Source organism: Anastrepha ludens, chromosome 2 (genome assembly GCF_028408465.1).
Source record: "Anastrepha ludens isolate Willacy chromosome 2, idAnaLude1.1, whole genome shotgun sequence".
NCBI classification, from domain to species: Eukaryota; Metazoa; Arthropoda; class Insecta; order Diptera; family Tephritidae; genus Anastrepha; species Anastrepha ludens.
In genome coordinates this window covers 107,651,915-107,668,863 of record NC_071498.1, presented here as the reverse complement: position 1 = coordinate 107,668,863, position 16,949 = coordinate 107,651,915, and the positions used below count along the sequence as shown (strand labels likewise).

The 16,949-nt window shown below is 37.5% G+C and overlaps 2 protein-coding genes across 3 annotated transcripts in view; both read left to right on the top strand.

Annotated features, from left to right (window-relative positions):
* Positions 1–1,428: 1,428 nt before the first annotated feature.
* LOC128855049 (uncharacterized) lies at positions 1,429–1,753 on the top strand. The gene has a single exon (XM_054089634.1). It carries the CDS (start codon positions 1,451–1,453, stop codon positions 1,751–1,753), a length of 303 nt encoding a protein of 100 aa, XP_053945609.1. The 5' UTR covers positions 1,429–1,450.
* Positions 1,754–16,949, top strand: part of LOC128855048 (uncharacterized) — a 43,152-nt gene continuing 27,956 nt past the window's right edge. Inside the window, exon 1 of one of the 2 annotated variants that reach the window (XM_054089632.1) lies at positions 1,754–2,140. In XM_054089632.1, coding sequence (XP_053945607.1) covers positions 1,769–2,140 — 372 coding nt within the window. In that variant the 5' untranslated portion in view covers positions 1,754–1,768. The remainder of the gene's footprint in view (positions 2,141–16,949) is intronic. The other variant, XM_054089633.1, reaches the window with a different exon arrangement.

Here is a 16,949-nt window from a genome sequence, read left to right as displayed (position 1 = left end):
GTGCAAACCACTTCTGGCACGTTCGCTCAGATAGAGCATGCTCACCATAAACTTCCACCAAGATACGATGACTTTCGGCTGCTTTTTTCTTCATATTAAAATAATGAAGAAGAATTCCCCGCAAAAACACATTATTTGGCACGAAATTCGACATTTTCAAGTGTGGTAAAAATATTGTTGTTTACGCTTCAAATAAAAAACTTATACTGACGTTTGTGCCTTACGACAGTAGCTCTCCAATGAATGTTTGGAAATGTGGATCGATGGAATAATAATCAAGTTACGCCATCTGTTGTAAAACCGTAACGAACTTATTCATAGTCCTATTAACTCCTTCTAAATTATCGTATGATTAAAAACAGATACTTTCAAAAATAAAAAGTTGATTAAATTTAGAGTTATGCTTTATCGGAAATTTTTTCTTAGAATTGAATGTAAAGTAGAATGCAAATTTGATAGGAACGTGTAAGCAAATTGTTTCACACAAAGTGGCCCAACCTAATGCACATGAATAATTCAATGGCAAGAAAATGAGCTACACTTTACACATACATACATACATAATTGGCGTGCAGACCCCTTTTGGGTGTTAGGCCGAGCTCCTCCACTTATTTGTGGCGGCAATCTTGATGTTGCTCCACGAATGGAGGGACCTATAGTTTCAAGCCGACTCCGAACGGCATACCTTTTTTACGAGGAGTTTTTTCATGGCAGAATTACACTCGGAGGTTTGCCATTGGCTGTCACTATTAGAAAACACTTTTTCTTAATTTTGGTCTTTCATCGAGACTCGAACCTACATTCTCTCTGAATTCTGAATGTTAGTCACACACCAACCCATTCGACCGATTTGTGTAAAAAACACACATGTAAAAAAATCATTTTACATTACAAAAAAAAAAAAAAAAATTGTACGAAAATAGTTTATAAAAAAAAAATTAAAAAAAACTAAAAATTAAAAATTCAATGTAAAATTTAATGGCGGACTTGAAAAATGTAGTTTCGATTTAAAAATAATGTTTTCGGTACGCTACGGTACGCTTCGGACGGAGAGGCGCTGCGCAAAAATTGGAAATATAACTGCTTACAAATTCTTTCTCCTTTGAGTCATTTGAGTACACTATCGTTTTAGAAAAAAAAAATACTTTATAAAACTTTTATATATTTTTATAATAAAAAAAAATATTAATTTGTTATTAAATAGTTTAAGCCAGTATTTTCCGTATCGCGCTCGTCGTAAATACGAGATTATTAATTGTAAAATAACGGGTGTCAAATTGTAATTAGAAATACTTCTTCATCACTCTTTAAATTTACTATAACTTCTATCCATCTATTTCATCTTTTCCATCTTTTCTTCTATCCATCTATTTCAGCATCTGATGACTCATTTCAAGTAGTTTTCGACTCTACCTGCCCTTCTCGCCAACATCAAACCAACTCAGATGCTATGAAGGCAACAACTAATCTCAGTTACAGCCACTCCGTTGCAGTAGCCAATACCAGCGCCAGCTCAAGCTCCACATCGTACACTGCTAGCAGTAGTAGCTCTTCGACCGCGTGCTCTCAACTCACCACCCCCACTGCACCGGCCGTATCGGCATTGGTTTCAAACGCCAACACAACAACGAAATCAACTAAGACAAAACCTGCAATCAAAACGTCGAAGGTGAGCTTTGCACCGTTAGACATCACCTTCCCGCCACCGAATACGACCACTAACATCAGCAGCTGTGCGACAACGGTCACGTGATACGAAAACCCCAACATGCCGCACAATAATATTGTCTGTGAATGGTTGCGCGCCATAGGTATGCAACAGTATGCCGAAAGTTTCATGGAGAATGGTTATGACGAGCTGGAGATCTGTAAGCAAATTGGCGAAATCGATTTGGATGCGATTGGGGTGGACAATGTGCATCATCGGAATAAGCTGCTAAAGAGTGTGCGATCATTGAGGGAGAAAGGTGCGGCTATTGTGTATGTAATGATAAACGATCCGAAGGCGCTGAGTAGCAGCAACGAGATTTTGGCATCCGATTGTGATGCGCCGACAACAATGAAAGAGCTAGAGGCTATAATGAAGCGCCATTTGGAGGCCGATGGCATACGGTTGACAGCGCATCCCTATTCGACACCGGTGAGTAAAGAAATCTTTAAATTGAAGAATTGTAATATAATTTGCAAAAAGAAGAGTGCAGAAGTGCAAAGCGTAGCCGGAAAACGAAGTTGAGTAACAGCTTTTCACAGGGTGAGACGGTAGTTCTTTCTGCGTGTCATCTCCAATTGCTCTGTAATTGCATTTACATATTTTTTGTTAACTTCAACACGACTTGCGAAATTTTATTGGTCCCATATGAAATTCATAGCCTTCTTGGAGTCAAACTGCTGTCCGTACGCCGGCATGAGAACTATAAATTAACATTATATTGCATTCGGCTGAGGCCAAGTGATTCTTTTACTTACTTACGATGGCACTTTGTAAATCCCACTGGCCCACCTACAAATAACAATGATGCAACAATGCCATTATCACGCTTTTTTGCTACAATGTCACTTTGTCACAGTGTCACAACACCATTGAGGCGCACAAGCGATCGGAGGTGTGATGGCGTAAGCGATTTCGATTTTGTGCCATGTCGTTTGGGATTTTTTGCCTCAGCAAAGGATAAATTTATGGGTTTGACCTGGTCAGTAGCCGAAGTCTTTAGTCGTGTGCTGTGCGTTTTGTGTGCATGTTTGTAAGATGAACTCTGATGCTCGTTGCCGGATGGCTGCTGCTGGCATTTTGCATTTTGCATTTCACTTTGCACTTTTATGCTTTCGTTCGTAGATATAATGTCAATATTCAACGGGAATTCAGGAGCACGTAGATACTTAGTTGAATGGCGCGTGTGTATTGCAACTGAATGCACGTTTCTGATAAAAGATGAATGTGAATGTGGGTCATATTTTGCAAAAAAAAAAAAATAATAAAGGTGACGTTGCAAAATATTGTATTTAATTGTAATTTTTCACAATATATTTTTACATACTTTATACCTAAATATTTTGTTAATATTCCTGCTGTATAAAAACTTTATTGCTAGAATTATGACCCAGCTGCGTCTATAAATCTATAATCTACACACAGTGAATCTACGCATGTGAATCGATCTAACTTAATAAAGGTCTTTTTAATTAATTTTGTCAGATTGGCGCCAGTTTTCGAGAAAATTTTCGTTGGGGCTATTACACACTTTACATCATAAATTTTTAAATGGAATATTAAATAAAAATAATTTTTTTTAATTTTTTCTTAAGCAAATTTTATTGAATTTAAACTTTTTGCGACTAACTCCTTCAGTTTTAAAACTATTCTGCTAAAATTTTGGCCATAATTGTTATGTGTATACGTTCTTTTATGTCTATATAATAAATGTATAAATCATCACGATCGGTTCACTTTAAAATATAGCTCCCTTACAACTACGGTTGCAAGGGAAAATTTTCAAGCACCGTTATCTCGAAAATGAGAGCCAATCGGGGAAGCCCTTCAACTCAGAAGGTCAAATTACCATAAATGATATCCACTTTCAAAACCCTTGCCCAAATTTTGAATTTACACAGAGTGACTTAAGACCAGCAATCAATTGAAAGTTGCGATAAAAGTATAGATTTACGCGCATAAATTCAGTAGTAAGCTCAAGAAATGTTATAGTCATCAGGTACAAGAATAATAGATGGCAAGGTTTGGTCATCCGAAGCAAGATTGTGAGGATAACTTCGGCTGCCAAGTCATTGGTGATTCGGGAGCAGAATTCTGACCGCTCATTTCACGCGCATTCTCATACTTGGCTAAAAGGTCGCTTTTCAGACGGCAACGAAGTAACGCGGAGGCTGTGTTAATTTTTTTATATATCACCAATACAATCACAGGTTTTTCGTAAATAAACCGTAAACCGTTAGAAATGAAGACATCCTTTTTTAAAATTTTTTTTATGTATTTTTCAACATAGTCTCCTTTTAGAAAGATACACTTCTGCCAACGCTGTGCCATTTTTTAACCCCTCCAACAAATTTGATTCGTTGAACTCCACAATGAACTTAATTTTTATCCGCGAGCCATTTCTACATGTAAGGGAGTCAGATGGGATAAATACGGAGGGTGTGATAGCAATTCATAACGCAATTCAATCAGTTTGCTGGAAACAACTCCAGATGAATGTGCTGGTGCGTTTTCGTTGTGAAACAGCACATTGTTTTGCACCAAATGCGGCCGTGTCTCCTTCAATTTTTTGTGAAAGCGGTCCGATAACTTACTGTAGTATTGGTCAGGGATCGTTCGTCGCTTATAAAAAAATTCATGAAGATGACGCCGTCATCAACATCGCATCCCAAAAAATTGTCGCCACGACCTTTCCAGCCGATGAGACTATCTGCGCCTTCTTTGGAGCAGATTCAGCGTGAAAAAATCCATTGTTTTGATTGTTGCTTAGTTTCTGGTGTGTAATAATTAATCCAGGTTTCATCAACGGTGACAATTCGGCGCAAAAATTCCTTCGCATCTTGCTTAAATTGCTCCAAACACTGCTTCGAAGTTAACAGCCGCATCCCCTTGTTGTTGCTTGTCAGCAATCGCGGCACCCATCGAGCCGACAATGCCGCATTCATTTTTTCATGAAAACATAGTTGATTCTGTTACAAAAACATGTGTATGTGAATAGATGTAGTAAAATTAAATATGAAAAATATCCCATTTTACCTACATTAAGCGATCCAATACTTGTGTATTTCAAATATCATAATTTTTTTTATTCATGAATTGGAAACATTTAATTTTATGTATTACGAAAAAATTTTTGTTTTTTTTTTTGAAAAACCATAATAAAAAACAATCATTAATTAATCCATGACCATCATAATTTCTGAATCAAATTTATAATATATAGTATTGATTCACAATATATGTATAAGTTTCCAGTTGTTTCATCAATTTTTATATCATGATACAAATATATAATATCATGATATTGTTTATAGCATGATATATTATAATACGGGTATCTATTTTAATACATTGTGCAAACCGTCTTCACATATGCTATCCAATTGTATATGTTTCAACTTTTTCCTATGACTATAAATACTAAAAAAAGGTACGACAAAATGTTGCTCTCCGTATTAATATATAGATTTGAGGTATTCAGAATTATATGTAGTACATTGAGTCCTGGTATAATAAAGTACAATTATCAAGAGGCTCAAAAATCAAATTTATTTTTTTTTACAAGAATAAGCTGAATAAATATACCATGCACAAGGTTAATCACCCCCACTTTCTTTTGAAGAAGTTTTTTACTAAATATGTAATTTTGAGTGATGTAAATCTCTATTTGGTTTAGGCGCTCAATTGCTTTTCTGTTTGTGCACTGCAGCTGTCTAGTTCATAAGTGTCAGATATGATTGACGTACGACGCCATTTTCAAAAGGTGTAAATTTTCCGATAGGGTCATTAATTTGCCCCATCTTGTATAAATACGTTGTGAATGCACACTTTTATAGTAATTTTTGTTTGGACATACAGGGTGAACGATATGAAGTGTTACCAACTTCACACTGCTTGTATCTGTAAAACAGCTTATGACATCATCGTCAAAATTGTTCTAATGACAGTTCAATATATTGTTTATAAGCCATCAAAAGCATTTGCGTCTCAGTTTTGTTGAATTTTTTTTTCTGTGATGGAGTTAAAACGTAATAGTGTGATTGCGTTATATTTGGCTGGAAAATCACAACCAGCCATTGTTCGTGAGCTCAGTCACCTCAAAGTGAATAAAATGTTTGGGTATCGCACTATAAAATGTTACAATGATACTGGTAGCATTGCAAAACGCTATGGAGGTGGACCAAAAAAAACCGCAACAACGCCAGAAATGGTTCGGAAAGTGAAGGCTCGACTTGAACGAAATCCACGTAGAAGTGGAAGAAAAATGGCCAAAGAACTGAAAATATCGCAAGGCAGCATTCGGCGCATATTGAAAAATGAGCTCAAGGTCAAGGCTTAGAAGTTCCAAAAAGCACACGATCTTTTACCCAAGAAAAAAAAGTTCGGTGCAAAAGAGCCAAGGAGTTGTTGCGCAGGCAGTAACCTGGCGAATCTCCTAACATTGTGTTTTCTGATGAAAAAAATTTCCCAATTGAGCAGTTCATAAACACTCAAAACGATCGCTCATACGAGAATTTGAGCCTACGTATGGCCACTCGAAGCAATTTCCCATCGCAAGTAATGGTTTGGGCCGCAGTGACCGCTGATGGACGCTCTCCAATCGTTTTTATCGAGTCTGGTGTCAAAGTGAGTGCGACTTATTATCGGGAAAATGTTTTAGCAGTTGCTTTAGAGCCGTGGACAAGCAAACATTTCGGTCGTAGACCATGGACGTTCCAACAGGATGGATGCGCTGAAAAAAGCGATTATACGAGAATGGGCCAAAATATCTCAAGATAACATTCGTGCAGCATGTTTGAAGGCTATAGTCAAGGCAAAAGGTGGATATGCTAAAGTGAATATATGTTAAAATTGTAATCATTATTGAACAATTTTGTCTTTGAAATCAATAAAAACTAATTTCACACAAAAAAGTTATGTTGTTTTGAATAGTTCACCCAGTAGTTTATATTATTTATTTTCATCACAATTGTTTTTTATTATTGGTTCTATATGTAACAACAAAATATTAATTTGTTGCAAAGTATACCTAAATAATGCACGTATTTTAAGAAGATAAGAAATATTGCTCGAATTGAATATTTTTTTGTAAAAAGTGTACACATTTCATGCGTGGCAAAAACATGAAATAAAACAAATAATTGGCGCACACACTTCTGTCAGGTATTTTGCCGAGCTTCTCCACCTATTTGTGGTGAGCGTCGTAATGTTGCACATTAGGATTCGGCTTTAACAAAAGCAAAGTGGAAGAGTTATAAAATTCAAAAATACAGGAAGGATTTTCAGTCAAAAGCAGGGGAAAAAACCGAGAAAAAAATTTATTTTTCATTTAATTAATTTGATGTCGTCAGCGATAAATTAATATTAACATTTTATTCTACACTCAATTCTTTAAAAGAACATAGGCATACAAATATAACGATTAGAGAATACGGGTACAAAAACAAACAACATATCAACTCAACAACCACCCACAAAAAAAAAACCGGCGATGGCGCTAAGTGTAATCGAAACGTGCCTTATCAGCGTTCTTCTCGGAGAAATGCCACCATCCAAAGTGTTCGCGCACATTAATGTCTCAAAGTTTGTTGTATTGTTTGCTCTTTCGAAGCGCTAGCAACACAAACAGACAATAGGATGTGTTCTACTACATATAAGTGGCGCAAACAACCAGGCTATCGATTGGCAAGACTTTCCGGCAACTGCTCAGTCGGTATCTAAACTTGCGAACAGACTTTGGAAACTTCTACGAGATGCAACTCAACAAATATATGTATGTGTGTGTACATATAAATAGATGCAACCGCATATGGTGCAAGTTGCTAATTACAGTTACACTCATGTTCACCTAGTCTTAAGTGTGGGATGTTGTGCCACGGGTGGCGGTAGTCAAGTGGCAACTGCTGCACAGCTGAATCTCTGTTTCAAAAATAAACGCACTAACTCGACGATGTGTTTAAAATTGGCAAACACATTGCAGCACCATTAGCTGCAGAGTTGCTATCAGAATTGCTCGTCACATTGCCGCAGCAGGAATAATAATTTCAAACATGTCGAACGTGTGAGGTTACCTTATTATAACGCGGGCTGCTGCGTTTGCAATTTGCAGAAGGTTGCGATTTCAAGGTTGGAAGTATGGCAGTAAGCTATATATGTAATGATGGAGCAATGAAGTGGGATGAGCTGTATACCAGGGAAATGTTTACAAAATGTATCTACACCACAGAATTTAGCAACACGTCTCAATTACGCTTTCGACAACAGCGGCTGCAGCACAAGAACGAGTAGCAGCAGAAGCTGTACGAATACTTAGTAAAATGTCAAGCAGAGAAGTCTGCATGAACGCGAACTCGTGCGGAAGTATTCCAGCAAAAAATGTTCCATCAATCGCGAGAGTAAGAAAGGTGGCAAGCAGGCAACCAAGACTGAACGATGAAAGGAAAATGCGTTTTTGATAACTTCATTTAGACGACGTAAATGCAAAGAGCACCGCCTTGCCGATAATGCACACGCTGGCTATTACTGTTTTGATTAAATTATGAACATTAAAGAAGATAAAAATAGCTTAAACTTAAGACTATGTGGTTAACCGGGTTTGTGGCGGCAGACAGACCTCTCCACCAAATGCTATTTGCACCAATAGATGAATTATTATTATAGTTTGCTCACGCTCGATTATGTCGCGCATAGTTCCAATAGGGAGGGGCCTCGACATAATCCGCATCAAAGTTGGATTTCCCAAATTCAGGCTACCCCACTCGACGATCACTTCTGTGAGTTCTAGGAGTGAATTTTTAATGCTGCCCAAATCAAGATATTAAAATTCGAGGACGAGCAAAGTACAAGGAGACTCTCTCTTTGTGTGCTCTGTGGGAACACTGCTCAACAAAACGACGCTCTAGACAGTGTGATCACATTTTACCCGCCCGACATGCCGTCAGCGTAGAAAAAATTATATCTAAGGTGAAGAATTTGAGACGGTAGCAGACAGTAGAATGGTTCGAGAATTATAACCGGGTGTATACATAATCGCGGATTGGAATTTAAGTTTACGAAAAAGTTATTTATTCTATTAAATCTTCATGGATGTGTATGTTTATAAATGTGTGCATATATATAATTTGCTCGTACGCATCCGTTAGGTGTTTCGCTGTGTTCCTCTTCCAATTTGTGTTATGCGTCTTGATGTTGCCCACAAATGAAGGGATCTATAATTTTATGCTGCACCAGAATGACAGATGAGTTTTTATGAGGAGCTTTGCACGAGGTTCTCGGAGGGCAGACCGTTATTAGAAAACACTTTTTCTATAATTTGATCTTTCATTCCTACACGGGTTTCGACCCTAGGCCATTCCGAATGGTAACCTCAAACCAACGGCGGCCGTCTTACTGAGCACAGTCCTAGCTTATAAAAAAAAATATAAGTAATACAAAACATCTAAAGGCAGGTGGGTTTCAAAAATAGCAAAAACAATTTTCTTAGCATCTTCTACAAAAGAATTAAAAAAAACAAAAATTCTAAAGTACACTCATTCTAAAGAATAAAATAAAAAATTATAAAAATGTTAAGAAGACCCCAAGATATTCCACTTTAAAAAACGCTGTATCAAAATTTTCAGCATGAAATAAATCTAAAAATAATATCCATGAAAATCGTGCGTGCTGCAATAGCCGACTGGCCTAATCGTTTGAAGGCTTGTGGAAATGCAAATGTCGACCATTTCGAATGAAAATTAAGATTTTTGTTTTTTATATTTACATGATTAAATAAAATTAACTTCATTAAAAAAGTATTATAATTTCATAACGGGCTATAACGGGCTTAACTTGTAACACAAGTTGTGGCAGGAATAAATATAAGTATAATTGGTGCTTACAAGGTTTGATTGAAAAGTAATGAGCCTTATTTTTTTAAGCAGTTTTATTAAACCTTTTGGCTTATACCACTAATATTCTTCAAAATAGGACTCTTGAGCGTGAATACACCGCTGGTAGCGGTCCTTCTACTGCAGGAAACATTTTTTAAACTCATCCGCTGGGATCGCATTCAACTCGGCTGTCACAGTTTTATGGATCACCTCGATGGAGTCGAAACGTCTCCCCTTCAGCTTTCAGGCGCGGGAACAAGAAGAAGTCCGGAGGGGACAGGTCTGGGCTGTAGGGAGGGTGGGGAAGCACCGGAACCCCCATCTTGGCCAATGCAGAGGGGCAGAGGAAGGCGGTGTGCGCCGGCGCATTGTCGTGATGAAGCACACATTTTGCGCATTTCAAGTTTTCCGGTCACGATTTCCCGCACATTGTAATAAGTTAAATTTAACCCTTCACTGATCTCACGTAGACTGCACGACGGTCAATGTTGAAAAATTCCAGAACCCGGTTCACATCTTCGTCTGTTTGCGTCGTCGAAGGTCTTCCAGATCGCTGTTCGTCTTCGACGTCCTCCCGGCCTACCTTGAACGACTTGTGTCACCGTGTTACCTGGGCACTGGTCAAGGGTTGGTCCCCGTAGGCCTCCTTGAGTAGCCCAATGGTCTCGGTACTCATTTTGTTTAGCCTTACGCAAAATTTGATCGAGTAACGTTGCTCCAACGATCGTTTCATTTTCGACACTGCAAAATCCTAACACACTTTTAAAACAGCTTTCACGTGCGGAGCGATGTTGACTGCACCGTTGCTTCCAGCGAACTGGGACCGGTTTCTAGTGGAAGGAGAAGGTCCAACGATCATTTCCCCCCACCAGCCGATTCGATTGATCGCTTGGCAGACGCTCCGCGCGGGAAGGCTCATTACTTTTCAATCAAACCCTGTACACCCTTTTTGGGTGTTTGGCCGAGTTTCTTGACCTGTGTGTGGTGTGCGTCTTGATGTTTTCCGCAAATAAAGGGACCTACAGTTTTATGTCGCCGCCGAATGGCAGATGATGTTTTGTGAGAAGCTTTTTCATGGCAGAAATACTCTTGAAGTTTTGCCATTTTCTGCCGAGAGGAGACCGTTATTAGAAAAAAAAACTATTTCTATCAATTGGTGTGTCGTGCCCTGTGTTTCGAACCTGTGCACTTCCGAATGGTGGTCTCGCACCTACCTGCTGCTATACGTTGACCGTGAAACTAATACAGCTGTGTTAAACAACGACGGGCAATATCACCTGCCCTATAGAAAGGGATAAAAAGCTCGTCAAGTTGTTTCATACTGAACAGAATTTCAGAATGAGCACTATTTCATGAGACTTCTTCAATCTAATGATATTAGGGAATACTTATTGTTTGAGTTGCAGAACTAAATTGCTAAAGAGCCGCAACCGCGCCTTTTGATAGTCCTTCTCTAAACTGAATAAAGCAACGTATGGAAAATGTCTGTAGATGAGTGAGGGCAGGATTAAATATCTTTTCTCATCAATCAAACAGTCTGCGCTGGCTAGATCATGTTTTACGAATGCATACAAGCCCTACAGCCTTGCATGTATCATATTTGATGCAATGGTGAAAGAGGTAGGTCTCTTCTGCATTGAAGAGAAGAACTGGAATGCGGTTGGAGTTATATGTGCATATATACTCGTATACTCTGTTTGGTCCAGCATTTCCTCCAATTTGGGATGCGCTTCTAGTTATTATCCAACAAAAGGATAGTTTCATACGCGACATAAAACACTTTCAACGGGTAGATGACTCATTATAGGAAGCTTTTCCATGTCAGGTTTGCACGGGAGGTTCGACAATGTTGGGAGTAAAAGACTATTAGCGTGCAAGAGATAAAAGATAGTTGTCGGGTTTTATTAAACTTGGCCAAATTCCCTTTAATGTTTGTTGCACCAATCAAAGAGAAATACCTGTAAATTCACTCGTGTAACCTTTTAAACTAAAGCCTTAAAGCACGCGTCAAGTTTGTCATACCATATCTGCCCCTGATTTACTGACACAGATATTTGGCATGAATGAAAATTAGTAGGTACATATGTATAGATGCACATGCATTCAATTCATCGTTTTCTCTACTTTCTAATGCTCTCTTTGTAGGAATATCCATTTACACTAGAACTATCTGCAATTGCATTCACTCAGTTGCATTCCAATCAAACCTGCATATAAATATAGGGTGGCTTGTGAGTGAAATGAAATAACTACCTAAACGACTGGTGTTACTATGGACATTATACCTACATGGGAAATTTTGAAACTCAAGCTTTTCACATAGATTATGATGATTTTTTTCAGTAATTGGTATAAATATAAAATAAAGTTGCGTTAAGTCTCAGCTTTACTTAAAAGGAAAATATTTCAATTATTTTTTAAACACTTTTTTATCACATACAAAATGTCACATCTGTTTGTCACTTTTTATGCAGGATTGACGTAAAGATTATGGAACAAACGGAGCAATGCGGCAACGCATTTGACTGACGTTTCGTGTAAAACGTACCATGGAGCCATAATGAAAGTATTGTCGCATACAAACAGAAAAAAACATGTTCTTGTCCTGAAAGCAATTACTATATTATATTTTGTTGTATATAAACAAGCCTATAAAATATATTAAAAAGTTATGGCTTATTGAAGCGAAATAAGAATAGAATAATAGAATTTATGGTGTCGTAGACCGTGGATGCGACCATAACTTCGAGATCGGGACGCACATTTTTCAGAACAACTTAGTTAGGCCTAGCCTTTTCTCTACTCTTTCAAACTCTTCTCGAAAAGATAAGGGTGCATTTCAATTGACTCAGTTACTTTTAATTCCATTTCTTTTCTGCATTTAATTTGATATGATAAAAACACCATCGATAAAAATTTGCGCTATACAAAATTGTTCTTCTTTTACGTAAAAGTAGAAATTTGCCAGTTTTTGTGCATTCCGGCATGGCGTACGGCTTACGGCACGTATTTTGCCGTCAGTCAAATTCGTTGCCATAAAGGACGTAACGGTCCAACTAAACGAAACCGATCTTTAGTAGAATAATGCTGCAAAGGAAAGAGAACAGACTGGTCGCACGGCATAATAAACAGAGACGCAATGCGATTGCAAGCAATAAAACATTATTTGAAGTACCGTCGGAGTGAGTAGAGAGAGCGAGTATTGATTTAAGGCAAAAATCCATCCTTAATGTAAACGCAAATTCATAGTAAAATTAAGAATTTTTTTACTGAATTCCATCTAAGATATACATTTTCGAACTTTCTTGGGTGAGTCATTCTTAAAAAATTAAACAAAAATAAATAAATAAATATTTCTTGACGTTAAATGTTAGTTCAATCTGAGTTGCTAAAACTCCAAGTTCTGAATCAATCAATATTACTCAAAACCATCATCGCTATCCGGGTGTAGACATCCGTTCCCATACCTTTTCTAGCCTATGTATAATTTGCAAGCTCTGATCCGAGATAAGTCATTCATAATGTGAAAAATGGCAATATAAACTACGAATTCACTTGCCAATGGCCAAATTGCTGCCACTGTAAATAATATTGCTTATTTGAAAAACGAACTTCCAAAATTACCTTCTGTATACCATCCTTTGTATATATAATCGGCGCATACACCCTTTTTGGGTGTTTGGTCGAATTCCTCCTCCTATTTGAGGCGTGCGTCTTTATGTTGTTCCCCAAATGGAGGACCTACAGTTTCAAGCCGACTCCGAACGGCAGATATTTTTTTTATAAGGAGCTTTTTCATGCCAGAAATACACTCGGATGTTTGCCATTGCCTACCGAGGGGCGGTCGTTATTATATTTATCTTCATTTTTGGTCATTATCCTTTCTTTTTAAATCTTTAAAGCTGAAGGTCTTGAAAACTGTTAAGTTTTGGGCATCATGTCATATAAACAAATGAATCTGAAGTACCCTAATTAATAACGTCTTTAAGTGCCTGGACTTTCAGTGTAACCCTGTATATCTACATATATGAACAGACACGTGCATATTTGGCTTGATATTCTTTTTGCACAGTTATTTTCCTGGTCTTTGTGTTCTTAGTAATTTCAGTCAATTTTAACAAACGAGTTTATCAAACAGTGAGTGGGAAAGTTCTCCATCTTCTTAATTTTCCACGTAATAATTTTATTGATATAGCCAATCGAAAGCGAAATTATATATGTATGTATGTATGTATAGGGTGTGTTTTAAGAGATTGAGAATTTAAAATGATAATACAAAACAGAAATATTAGTGGAGTGATTTTTTTTACTATAAATAGGATCTGGTAGATCCGACATATGTCCGCCGCGGCTACGAGTTACATGATTCACGCGATCGGTCCAATAAATCGATTGGTCCAAGCTGAATCAAAAATTCAGTCAGCATGGCTCGATATAACTCGGAATTTACTGTAACGGTAGCTTCTTCCTCATTCTGAAATAATAAGGGCCAATGATGCTGCCATCGTGTAAACCGCACGATAAATGGACGAAGGGCTTTATGAACTTCTCGAATAGATTTATTTTTTTCAAATTAAATTTCCATCATTTGGAAGTGTTTTTCTGGTGTTATATATTACGACTAATGATGACTTGCTAAGCCTTGAATAGAAATTTCAATACAGTTTGTCATTTTCAGCTGTGAAACCATAGTTATCGATATCGATAGTTCTCATGCAGTTAAAAAACGCCCGGTGTATGTGTTAATTTATATAAATAGTTAACATTCTAATAAGCAGATAGAAAATATATCGAAGTTGGCAAAAGAATTTGGCTACAATAAAAACTTTATTAACTTTTTTTTCAGTTACAAAATTTAGTTTTATTTACAGTTGAATTTTTTTGTGTGTTTAATAATCAAACTCAAACATCCTCTACATCGAATAACGCACGCCCTGTATCTGATCACAAAATTTTTCGTCTCTGCCTCTCGAATAGAAGTGAGAATTGTCTAACTGGTTGAATCGATTATTCCAAATCATTTAAAAATTATGCTTTCGTTAAGAAAAAATAAAAAATACCTACAGTGAATTCTGAAGAAATGGCGGTAGTGAAGTTTTGGAAATAATTGTGAGCCACAACCGAAGGGCGACTACTATTTTTAAACTACTCCTGATGATTTCCGACTATATCGACAAATATCGCTAAATTTCATTTAAAAAGAGAATTGCAAACTTTGAGGATGAAAAAAATTCTGACAAAAATAATTGATATGTAAAATAATCTACTCCCTTAAATGCTTTTCAAGTTTATTTCTAGTTTTTGAGATATTCCAGTAACTTCGGTTTTACTTATTGTTACAATAGCAAAAAAAAAAAAAACAAAAAACAAGTGCGGTTAAACCAAGTTCTTTTTATAATTTGACATGCTTTTGCCACAGTACACTTCAAAAGTAATCACTCATTATGCTTCTGTTCCAAAATGTTGGTACCCTGTTTTGCTTTTCACAAAATCTTTGCCTTTCCGTTTTCCTTACTTCTTGCTCGCGTTGCTCCAGTTCTCAGATGAAAAGTCGGAATGGAATGCAACAAATGTGTCTGGAAAGCAATGCATCAAATTACGCTAATCCCTTATGACCAGAGTTTGTAATTTATGTCAAATACCACATCATTGCTAATATTCACCTAATAGCTTATGCTAGTTATTATGCCACAGCTACGTACTTAAATAGCTTATGTTTAATAAATGTGTATGTATGCGTTTATGTATTCACGACACTCATCATTGAAATTCCTATTTGTTCAATCGTCGCACGCTTCACCCTTTCAATTTCTACACTTTCCATTCAATGCGAACTCACATTCTGAAAACCACAAAAACCATTCGTCTGATGCATATCATAGATTTTGGTTTCATTTGCCAATGAAAAAGCTCGTTCTTGCGGCTTTTTCTAAATAAACTGTGGTTGTATTTGTAGGTATACAGTTTTTAGAATTCATATGAAAAGGTTTTTGCTGGTATGTGGATTAAGTTTTGAGCAATGAGGTCACAGTGACCAATTTAATTTTTCAACTTCTCTTTACTTAATTTTTATTTTGCGAACTCAAGGCCAGTCTAAAAATAAAACAACAAAGTAAAATATTATTTTTATTTTTGTGTCAATTAGAACTCGAGTCTTCAAGAGCTCTTGGCTATGCCTGCTCGAGATTACTTATTGCAACAATTTCGGGGTCACTGTCTGGACGTGAGGGGATTCAAACTCAGGGTGAATGACTTAGGCTCATAAACCTCAAAATCTGTTTGTATTCTCAGGTAATTTTTTTCTCATGCCCATATTATTAATATCATGAGCGAAATATTTAGTTTCTGGAACAACACCAAAACGCACACCACAAATAGGAGCGGAAACTCGGCCAAACACCTAAAAGAAGTGTAAGCGCCAACTATTTAAAATAGAATGTCATGTGAGAGGTTGCTGGAGGTTTAAATGTTCAAGAAGATTAGGTAGTTTGTCACTCCTCAAGTAGCACTGAAGCACCGTTTTGATACCATTATGAGACCTCCAAAAGGCAGATATCTACAGCCAGCCAGAGTTGTTGATGTAATGGGGGAGATTGATTGGATTTAGGTTGGCGCACTGCCCCAGGTTGTCGAAGAAAGGAGCGCCCAGTGACCTTAGTCGTCTAGCTGCTAAACCCGGACATTTACAGAGAAACTGCTCTACAGTCTCCTTCTCTGAAAGGTCCCCACAGCTTCTGCAATGGGGGTTAAAAGGTAACTCTAGCTTTTCCGCGTGTATGCCGATCGTCCAGTGACCGTTAAACATAGCTACGAGTTTGAAAATTGAATGGCGAGGAGTCCAAAGGACTTTCTGAGTCCTTCGGATATCGTATTGGGGCCAAAGGGTTTTCAAAATAGCACATAAAGAAATGGAGCTCCATCTTTTCTGCGCTTTCCTGAGAAATAATTTGTGCATTTCCCCTTTAACGACTGTCAGGGGGATGCCGATGACCGGGTATGAGATCTCTGAGGCCAATTTAGTCCCCTTCCTGGCAAGCTCTTCAGCAATCAATGTTCCATCTTTTCCATCTACGTTCCTACGTCCTGTTACCTGCACATCCAAGATTTGTGATCTCCTCCTACCTTACTAGTTTTGTTCTGCACCATGGCGTCGTCAGAGCCTTAATCGCGGATTGACTATCGGAGAAAATGTTAATATCTCCCCCGCTCCCGCGTTCCCTAAGCATTTTGCATGCCTACAGGATCGCAAAGACTTCTGCTTAAAAAACACTAGCAGTGTTCGGCAGTTTCAAGGAAATAAATAAATTAGCTGATTTAGAGAACAGCCCTGCTCCGACTCCCGATTCCATCTTGGAACCGTCAGTGAAGACAGA